Source organism: Pteropus vampyrus, unplaced genomic scaffold, assembly GCF_000151845.1.
Source record: "Pteropus vampyrus isolate Shadow unplaced genomic scaffold, Pvam_2.0 Scaffold196, whole genome shotgun sequence".
In the NCBI taxonomy this organism is placed as follows: domain Eukaryota; kingdom Metazoa; phylum Chordata; class Mammalia; order Chiroptera; family Pteropodidae; genus Pteropus; species Pteropus vampyrus.
In genome coordinates, this window is record NW_011888977.1 from 2472181 (window position 1) to 2482027 (window position 9847).

Below are 9847 nucleotides of genomic sequence, written 5' to 3' on the forward strand. Positions count from 1 at the left end.
TAATTGTCGGGGAGGCAGGGTGCTAACCCCGAGGCCCTGGCCTGCAGATGGCATACCAGGCGTGGGTGACCAATGCCCAGACGGTGTTGAGGCGGCAGCGGCAGGAGCAGGCACAGGAACAGACACAGCAACTGCCTGTGGGTGAGTCAGGCCGAGTGCGGATGGAGGGAGGAGATACAGGACAGCAAGGCACTGACCAGCACCCTTATGCCCAGGAGGCGGCCCGGGCCTGGAGGAGGAGTTGGCAGAGGGCCCAGAGGACGAGGTAGCAGGTGTGTAGGCCCCAGGGGCCTGGGGGTTGGGGGTCTCTCACTGGCTGCCTCTCCAGCATCCTCCTGCCAACCCCTCTCCCTGCAGGCCGTAGCCACATGATGCAGCGGGTGCTGAGCACCATGCAGTTCCTGTGGGTACTGGGACAGGCGCTGGTGGATGAGCTGACACGCTGGCTACACACCTTCACACAGCACCACAGAGCCATGAGTGACGTGCTGCGCGCTGAGCGCTACCTGCTCACACAGGAGCTGCTCAGGGTGGGTGCCACCATGCCTCAACCCCATCATACTCCCAACCCACGACCATGCCCTTCCACATGACCCTGCCCCTGTGCATGCCCCTGTCCCCACCACCTGACCCCTATGCCCCCGCCCCCGCCTCTCCCATGCTGGGGGATGGAGCAGAGCTGGGACCACCTCCACTGCCCTGAGCCTCCTCGTGTGCCCTGAAGGGTGGAGAGGTGCACCGGGGCGTGCTTGACCAGCTGTACTCAAGTGAAGCCGAGGCCACGCCAACAGGCCCCTCAGAGGCCCGCGATGCACCCAGCACCGCATCGAGGTAGGTATGGGCCACAGGGGCTCAGGCGGGAGTCAGGACCTACCCCATCTCCCTGCTCTCGGGCCCAGAGCCAGGGCTGCCCAAGCCACTGCACTCAGGGGCACATAGCCTCCCAACCCCTTGTCCACCAGGGACCTTGAGGCCCTCCTGCCACCTCTGACCAGCCTCCCATTCCACAGTGGGCTGGGGGCTGAGGAGCCACAGAGCCGCACACCCGAGGACACCAGCAGCCCCCTAAGCACTGGCTACAATACCCGCAGTGGCAGTGAGGAGATGGTCACCGAGCCTGGAGCCTCCTTGCACGGCTCCCAGGAGCTTCCTGTCAGCACTCGAACCCGGACACGCACAGCCAGTGAGCTGCTCCTTGACAGGTTTGAACAAGGGGTGGTGGGTGGGGGGCAGGTTGGGGCAGGGAAGGTGGGCCTGGGCTGGGGGTTATAACCTGCCTGAGTGTGGTCCTTGCAGGTGCCTACGAATCCCAGAGCTGGAGGAGGCTGAGCAGTTTGAGGCTAGGCAGGGCCGAGTGCTGCGGCTACTGCAGGCCATGTACCAATGCGTGGCTGCCCACTCGGAGCTGCTCTGCTACTTCGTCATCATTCTCAACCATATGGTCACTGCCTCAGCTGCCTCCCTTGTGCTGCCTGTGCTGGTCTTCCTGTGGGCCATGCTGTCCATCCCTCGGCCCAGCAAGCGCTTCTGGATGACGGCCATCATCTTCACTGAAGTAGGCAGTAGCAGGAGGGGGGAGGTAGGGGTGGAGGCTGGCCCTGCCCTGCTAAGCCCCTCTTCCCTGCAGGTTACAGTGGTTACTAAGTACCTGTTCCAGTTTGGCTTCTTCCCCTGGAACAGCCACACGGTGCTTCGGCGCAACGAGAATAAGCCCTACTTCCCACCACGCATCCTGGGCCTGGAGAAGGTCGAAGGCTATATCAAGTATGACCTGGTGCAGCTCATGGCTCTCTTCTTCCACCGCTCCCAGCTGCTGGTGAGTGGCAGGCAGTGGGCAGGTACCTCTCAGCACCTCCCCATCACCCCCAGCCTGAGCCGTTTTGTTCTAGGAGGTGAGGCTTGACACTGTGGGCCCTGGGGTAGGCCTGGCCATCTTGCCTGTCCTGCACTAGAGCTGCTTCGTGAGGCCATGCCGGCCTCCTCGCCACCCTCCCTCTCACGCTTCCTCCACAGTGCTATGGCCTCTGGGACCATGAAGAAGACTCGCTTTCCAAGGAGCATGATGGGGGCCGTGAAAAGGAGAAGGGGCCTGAGGAGGAGCCAGCTCTGCTGGAACTCCAGACCAAGGCGGACACAGGGCCCCAGGAGGAGCCAGGGGTGGCCAGAGCTGCCACTGAGGATGATAGCCAGATGGAAGTGAGGGATGGGCCCCCGGAGCGGCCAGAGGAGCTCAAGCCCCGAGACAGGAGGCGCATCAGTCTGCGTTTCAGGAGGAGGAAGGAGAACGTAGAACCCAGGGGACCAGCAGCCATTGGTACACAGCCCTATCCACCCACAAGCACCTCAGCCCACCCAGTTCCCACGCTGGAGCTGCCGCCCCAGCCACATTCCAACCATGCCCTCTGTGTCCAGAGGGCACAGCCCCAGCTGACCCATTGCTGGTGACCCTGGGAGGGCCCTGTAACTCAGTCTGCTGTTCTGTGAAATGGGGTGATAGCAGCCCCTTGGGGGGCTCTCAGGGTGGTCAGGAGCTGGGCTAGGTCAAATCCCCTGTGGCCTTCCATCAGTGGTGGCTGCTCCCCCACAGAATCCGAGGCCGAGGACAAGGAAGAGGCAGCTGCCTCTCAGAAAGAGAAGAAGCGGAGTCGCGCCCGGGAAAAAGTGAGGGCGGTTAGGATCTGGCTGCAGACCTTCTGCCTGTCCCTGTGAGTGACCCGCCTGGGAGTGGCCCCAGCCAGGGGCGGGTGGGAGGAACCAAGTGGTACCAAGCTGATCCCTACTCCACTCCCGCTCAGGGCCCAGAGTGTGTACCGGCCCCTGCGACGCTTCTTCCACGACATCCTGCACACCAAGTACCGTGCAGCCACCGATGTCTATGCTCTCATGTTCCTGGCTGATGTCGTCGACTTCATCATCATCATCTTTGGCTTCTGGGCCTTTGGGGTGAGCTGGGCTCAGGGACCCCAGTGAGCAGAGCCCAGCAGCCACCCCAGCTCCCCCTGACCTCTGCTCTCCCGGCCACAGAAGCACTCAGCGGCTACGGACATCACATCCTCCCTGTCAGACGACCAAGTGCCTGAGGCCTTCCTGGTTATGCTGCTGATCCAGTTTGGAACCATGGTCATTGACCGTGCCCTCTACCTACGCAAGACCGTGCTGGGCAAGCTGGCCTTCCAGGTCATCCTGGTGCTGGCCATCCACTTCTGGATGTTCTTCATCCTGCCTGCTGTCACCGAAAGGTGGGTGCTGGGGGCTTGGGCCCTGCCCTGCAGAGGTGTGCTTTTCAGTACCTGGCAGAGCCGAGGCTGGGTCTGGGGACTTTGAGGCTCCAGCTGCCTAACTCAGGTGGGGTGCCCTCACCTGAGCTTCTTGTCCTACTCAGGATGTTCAGACAGAACACAGTGGCCCAACTCTGGTACTTCGTGAAGTGCATCTACTTCGCCCTATCCGCCTACCAGATCCGCTGTGGCTACCCCACCCGCATCCTTGGCAACTTCCTCACCAAGAAGTACAACCACCTCAACCTCTTCCTCTTCCAGGGGTGAGTTTGGGTCAGCCTAGGAGAGGGTGGAGGAGCGAGGCTGTCCTCCCTCAGGCCCTCCTGATGGGTCCGCTGGCCTCGGGCAGGTTCCGGCTGGTGCCATTCCTGGTGGAGCTGCGGGCTGTGATGGACTGGGTATGGACAGACACCACGCTGTCCCTGTCCAACTGGATGTGTGTGGAGGACATTTATGCCAACATCTTCATCATCAAGTGCAGCCGAGAGACAGAAAAGGTGCCTGGGCCCACGGTGGGAGTAGCGAGGTGACACTAGTCACTCCCAATTGGGGCAGATGGATGCTGCAAAAACCAGACAGTGCTAGTGACCCAGGTTCACAGCCCACATTAACATGAGGCCGGAAGGCCACCAAAAGCCATAGAGCATTTCTAGAACTCTTTTATGTGGCCAGAAGCAGCTTCTTAGAGAGCACTTGACCCTGTCAGGGAGGAGGCAGTTGGCACAATGGCCTGAGCAAATGCCCAGTGGAAGAGGCATCGCTATGTTACGTGAAATTTTCCTTTTTGAGGAGCTTTATTGTAGGATGATTCACATACCACAAGATTTGGTACTTTCTAGTACATTTAAAGTTGTGCAACCATCATCACAGTCAATTTTAGAATACGCTCGTCACTCCAAAAGAAAAAAAAAAAGCCCCGTATCCATTAGCAGTCCCTCTCCATTCCCCTCATTACTCAGTTCCCGGGAGCCACCACCTACTTTCTGTATAGATTGGCCTGTTCTGGAAATTTCATATAAATGAAATCACATAATATATGGCCTTTTGTGGCTGGCTTCTTTCACTCAGCATGTTATCAAGGTTCGTCCATGTTGCAGCCTGTGTTAGAATTTCGTTTCTTTTTAAGGTTTAGTAGCGTTCCATTGTGTGGATGTGCTACCTTTTGTTTATCCAACTGTTCCAAGTGTTGGATATGTGGGTTTGTTTTATTACAAAAAATGCTGCTATAGACATCCAGTGACTGCACCGTATCAGAGTCCCACCAATCCCTTCCACATCTCATCAACACTTGCTATTGTCTTTTTTCTTTTATCCATCATGTGGTTTCGATTTGCATTTCCCTATTGTCTAATGACATTGAGCGTCTTTTCCTGTGCTTGTTGACCATGTCCATCCTTCTTTGAAGAAATGTCTGTTCAGCAGCTTTGCTCATTTTTTTCCTTGTTTTTGTCTTTTATTGGGTTGAAAGAGATTCATAGATATTCTAGATACTTGATTCTGATTAGATATGATTCATAGATATTTTCTCCCATTCTGTGTTTTTTTTTTCTTTCTTGTTGATGTCCTCTGAAGCACAAAAGTATTTTTTATAATGGGCAGTTTAATTTTTTTGTTGCTCATACTTTTCATTTTAGATGAGAATCTTTTGCCAAATATAAGGTAACAAATATTTGCCTGTAAGAGTTCATTGATTTAGGTCTTACGTTTGAGTTAATTTTTGTATACAGCGTTAGATAAGGATCCACCTTCATCTTTTTGCATGTGATATTCAACTGTCCCAGCACCATTTGTTGGAGATTGTCCTTTCCCCCACTGAGTGATTGGCAGCCTTGTTTCCATGTGTGGGTTTGTTTCTGGGCCCTCGATCTTTCTGTCAATCTCTGTCCTGTGCTGCACTACACAGTCTTAACTGCGATAGCTCTTCGGTCAGTTTGGATATTCAGTCAAAATTTGACTTTATGAGGCCACTGGCTGAGCCCAAGACCATGGCCTTGAGGACAGGAGGGGCAGGGCATGGAGGACGGCTCCGGGAGCAGCAGGGAGGGAGAGCTCTGGGATAGTGCTTGTGGCCAAGGAACAGGGATGGAGGCCTGCACAAGGCAGGGCAGGAGGAAGGCAGAGCTGAGCAAGTGACCCATGCACCCTCCCACCAGAAATACCCGCAGCCCAAGGGGCAGAAGAAGAAGAAGATTGTTAAGTATGGCATGGGTGGCCTCATCATCCTGTTCCTCGTGGCTATTATCTGGTTCCCACTGCTCTTCATGTCCCTGGTGCGCTCTGTTGTCGGCGTGGTCAACCAGCCCATTGATGTCACTGTCACCCTCAAGCTGGGCGGCTACGAGGTGAGCAGCCACCTTCTGCTCCAACCAGGAGAAGCAGTGCAGGTGCAAGCTCTATGCGCACACTAGGGGCTCTGGCCAGGCAGACCCAAACCCCATTCCTCCGCTTTCTCATCCTCATGGACGGTTTAGAGCTCGGCCTGGGTGCTGGTCATCTGGCACCCCTGGCATCACGTCACCGTTCCCATCCCCAGCCCCTGTTCACCATGAGTGCCCAGCAGCCATCCATCGTGCCCTTCACACACCAGGCCTACGAAGAGCTGTGCAAGCAGTTTGACCCCCAGCCGGTGAGCAACCCCCATGCTGCATCTTCCTGGCAAGGGAGGGGACGGCTTGGAGGGAGGGTGGCCTGGCCACACCCCACTGAGGTGCCATCTTGTACCCAGCTGGCCATGCAGTTCATCAGCCAATACAGCCCTGAGGACATCGTTACAGCACAGATTGAGGGCAGCTCTGGGGCACTGTGGCGCATCAGCCCGCCAAGCCGGGCCCAGATGAAGCGGGAGTTGTACAATGGCACTGCTGACATCACCCTGCGCTTCACCTGGAACTTCCAGAGGTATGTTCTGGGCTTGGGCGGGGCCTGGGTGGGTTGCACCCCATGGAGGGTCACGCTGCACCCCTGCCTACAGGGACCTGGCCAAGGGCGGCACTGTGGAATACACCAACGAGAAGCACACCCTAGACCTGGCCCCCAATAGTACTGAACGGCGGCAGCTGGCCAGCCTGCTGGAGGGTACCTCAGACCAGTCAGTGTGAGTGGGGGCCCGGGGGACATTGGGGCACCAGGAGGGCGGGGCCAGGGCTGACCCACTGGACTCCTCCCCACAGGGTCATCCCCAACCTCTTCCCCAAGTACATCCGTGCCCCCAATGGGCCTGAAGCCAACCCCGTGAAGCAGCTGCAGCCCAGTGAGTGTGTGTGGGTGGCGGGGAGGTTGCTGGCTGTGGCCTCCACACCAGAAGAGGGTGGTGGCCCTTACTATCTCATGGCCCTGATGCAGATGAGGAGGCTGACTACCTTGGTGTGCGCATCCAGCTGCGGAGGGAGCATGTGGGCTCAGGGGCTGCTGGCTTCCTTGAGTGGTGGGTCATCGAGCTGCAGGACTGCCAGGCTGACTGCAACCTGCTGCCAATGGTCATCTTCAGCGACAAGGTCAGCCCACCCAGCCTGGGCTTCTTGGCTGGCTACGGGTGAGTGTGTGGTATGTGACATGTGGCCTGGGGGGTGGCTGTGGGCAACAGTCCCCAGGACTCATCCGCCCCTGCCTGACAGGATCATGGGGCTCTACGTGTCCTTTGTGCTGGTCATTGGCAAGCTTGTGCGTGACTTCTTTGGTGAGATCTCACACTCCATCATGTTCGAGGAGCTGCCATGTGTGGACCGCATCCTCAAGCTCTGCCAGGACATCTTCCTGGTGCGGGAGACACGGGAGCTAGAGCTGGAAGAGGAGCTCTATGCCAAACTCATCTTCCTGTACCGCTCACCGGAGACCATGATCAAGTGGACTCGCGAGAAGGAGTAGGAGCTGGGCTCCTCGTGCACCGTGAATAAAGGAGCCAGCCCAGCAGGCAGGAGGGTAGTACTCCTCGGGCCACCAGAGCAGATACCCCAGTCTAAGGCCACCAGCTGTGACATGTCCTCCTGGCCCACTGAACCCTGATGCTGCTGTCAGAAGGAAGCTGTGGCCCCTCTGTGGCCCAGCACAGGACTGCTGTCCTTTCCCGTCGTCCCTGCTGGGCCCAGTGTAGCCCACAGCCAGCCACACTGGGCCAGGGGGCCCAGCCCTCCCTCCCCCACGCGTACTGTAGATTTTTCTAATTAAAAACATTTTTATTTATACAAATGGACAATCACATGCTGCCTGCCTGTCCTTGCATGGCAGAGGTCCCAGCAGGGTGACCCTGGGTGTGCATCCTCAGGCTCAACTCTCACCAGTGTGCACCTCGTCATCGCTGTCTTCAATGAGATACTCCTGGATCTCCTGTGAGACCCAGGCCCTGGGGGAAGCCACACAGTGGAAATTAGCCTGAAGGTACTCATGCCCAGAGGCCCCCCTCCAAGGACACCCCCAGCACAGTAGGCACTGGTACCTCTGGCTGCGGAGCTGGGCCTCGGCCAGGATGTAGGGTGGCAGGGGGTCCAGGGAAGGCTGCAACGGAAAGCCAGCATGGGCGAACGGCTGCGGGGCACTAAGCTGAGCCAGTGCCCACCCGCCCCCTCACCCCCAAGAGTGAGATGGCTTCCCCTATCACCAACACAGGGCAGGCGCCTACTCACCAAATCTTTCATATTCACACGGCAGCCGTAACACAGCTGCTCGATGACATGGCCTCGGGGGTCCTTCCTGCGAGAGCAGAGTTAGACCTGTGTGCCCTGCCCAAGGGCTTGGTCCCAGGTTGTACCACCACCCTCTGTGTAGCTGCAAGGGACCAGCCATGGGGTGGGATGGGTCAGGGAAGGGACTCACTTCCCACAGGGCCCAGCCCCCTGGCAACAGCCCTGGGTCCTGCCCACCCCTGCAGAACAGCAGGGTGCTGTGGGTGTCTCAGCTGGTGAGGTTGGGGGCTGCGTCTGGGAGAGATGTGAGGTCTGTGCTCCAAAAGCTGTGGCACTATCTGAAAGCAGAAATGAGCTGAGGGCACCTCAGGGGCTGTTGAACCCCAACACCCACTTACTGGTGCCCCTCTCCCTCCACCCAAGCACCCTAAGGAGACAGCACAGACCAGCAGTATCGATGTCCAGAGTGCACATGCAGAGCAGGCAGCGAGGGCCTAGGGGACCAGCAGCGCCACTGTCCCTGGGGGCCTTGACCAGCTTCTCACTCGTTCTGGGGGCATGAAGACAGGGCACAGAGGCATCATCGGTTGGCTGAGGCCTTGCCCATGCCCTGGGGTGGTAAGCTCAGTGCCCACCGCTCCCACCCCTACCCCAGGCATACACACATACCTGTACACAGTGCTGACTGTGGAGGGGAACTGGGCCTGCAGCCTGAGCATAAAGGCTTCCATCAGCCGGTGGATGCTGGCCTTTTCGGAGGCCTAGGGACAATCATATGGGGGGCTACAGGAGTGGCTCCGATACAGAGAGGCAAGGCAGGCTCCAGGCCTGGTCAAGGGGCCACCTGGAATAGGGGCCATGGGTTTCTCCATGCTGTCAGCCCTTGACAATCTGCCATGCTGGGAATGGAGTAAGCCAGGGCACACACTTCTAAAGTGTCCCTGTTGCTAAACAGACATTATTAAAATTTAAATTATGTTAAAAAAAAACTTGTGTGTCCCTGACAAAGGTCATCTTGCCCCCCATCATCCCCTCCCCCATGTCCATGACCCCCCAGCTGGGCACCTTGCCTTCCCAGGGACAGGGGCACCAGCATGTCCTCCAACTCAATGCCCTGGATATGCTCCAAAAATGCCCTGGATATGCTCCAAAAATGCTGGGGACAGAGGAACTCCACTATGGCACCAAGTGGTAGGCACTGAAGCCAGAGGGCTGGTATGGACAGCTTGGGCTGCCAGAGGTATGCCAGCAACCTCTGCCCTGTCCCTGTAGCTCACCTTGGTGTCAATAGCCGGTGTGAAGACGGACGGGACACCAAACAGGCGGTTGTAGAAGGCGACCTCCTTTAGCGTGTGGTCACGCATGGGCCGCACCACCACCACGTCGCCATGTCGCTCGTCTGAGAAGCCCTGGGTGGGAGGTGTGTGGAGAATGTTCCTCACTGCACCTAGCAGACAGGCTTATAGACCCCCTCCTTCCCTGCCAGCCAGAGGGTAACACTTCCCCCTCCACTAGAGAGACCCCAAGACTGATTCACATGACACTACTTTCAAGTGAGGAGTCCTGAGGGGTAAGGGTAGGAGGGGCCCCTGGGCAGCCTGCCCCAGAGTACCGTGTCCCAGGCCAGGAAGGCTCCTCTCCCCAGTGCTAGGCTAGTCATGAGCTTGATAGCCAGGCGGGTGCAGCTGTCTCCCGTCATCACCTTGGAGTAGCCGTGGGTCCGGGCCACATGCAGGATCAAATGGGTCCTGCAGAGCAGGGCAGGGGACCTTAGAGGGGGTTTCAGGCCCAGGTGGGCAGGGCCACGACACAGCGGGCAGGAGGGCTCACCGCAGGGTCTGCAGAAGCTCTTCCTTGGCTGTCAGCGTCTTCACTGAGTCAAACAGTCTGGACAGAGCCTCAGTCTGGGCAGCTGTGGGTGGCCCAGCTGGGCTCTGGGGGTCCTGGGTG

At 58.0% G+C, this 9847-nt stretch overlaps 2 protein-coding genes across 3 annotated transcripts in view; one reads left to right on the forward strand and one right to left on the reverse strand.

Moving 5' to 3' along the window:
• The window catches only part of PIEZO1 (piezo type mechanosensitive ion channel component 1), a 66796-nt gene extending 59323 nt beyond the window's left edge, over positions 1-7473 (forward strand). Inside the window, exons 32-51 of one of the 2 annotated variants that reach the window (XM_011371889.2) lie at positions 48-141; positions 216-272; positions 358-530; positions 725-831; positions 1011-1202; positions 1297-1555; positions 1628-1816; positions 2014-2314; positions 2588-2705; positions 2796-2943; positions 3025-3239; positions 3383-3541; positions 3628-3775; positions 5432-5620; positions 5812-5904; positions 6004-6176; positions 6250-6372; positions 6449-6528; positions 6621-6810; positions 6893-7473. In XM_011371889.2, coding sequence (XP_011370191.1) covers positions 48-141; positions 216-272; positions 358-530; positions 725-831; positions 1011-1202; positions 1297-1555; positions 1628-1816; positions 2014-2314; positions 2588-2705; positions 2796-2943; positions 3025-3239; positions 3383-3541; positions 3628-3775; positions 5432-5620; positions 5812-5904; positions 6004-6176; positions 6250-6372; positions 6449-6528; positions 6621-6810; positions 6893-7142 — 3258 coding nt within the window. In that variant the 3' untranslated portion in view covers positions 7143-7473. Of the gene's footprint in view, positions 1-47; positions 142-215; positions 273-357; positions 531-724; positions 832-1010; positions 1203-1296; positions 1556-1627; positions 1817-2013; positions 2315-2587; positions 2706-2795; positions 2944-3024; positions 3240-3382; positions 3542-3627; positions 3776-5431; positions 5621-5811; positions 5905-6003; positions 6177-6249; positions 6373-6448; positions 6529-6620; positions 6811-6892 lie in introns of those variants that run through there. The other variant, XR_002783209.1, reaches the window with a different exon arrangement.
• Positions 7436-9847, reverse strand: part of CTU2 (cytosolic thiouridylase subunit 2) — a 7655-nt gene continuing 5243 nt past the window's right edge. Inside the window, exons 5-13 of the mRNA XM_023537703.1 lie at positions 9728-9847; positions 9510-9645; positions 9175-9306; positions 8567-8658; positions 8344-8447; positions 8088-8235; positions 7898-7964; positions 7711-7769; positions 7436-7617 (exon numbers count right to left, since the gene is read on the reverse strand). Of these exons, the coding sequence (XP_023393471.1) occupies positions 7542-7617; positions 7711-7769; positions 7898-7964; positions 8088-8235; positions 8344-8447; positions 8567-8658; positions 9175-9306; positions 9510-9645; positions 9728-9847 (934 nt within the window). The 3' untranslated portion in view covers positions 7436-7541. The remainder of the gene's footprint in view (positions 7618-7710; positions 7770-7897; positions 7965-8087; positions 8236-8343; positions 8448-8566; positions 8659-9174; positions 9307-9509; positions 9646-9727) is intronic.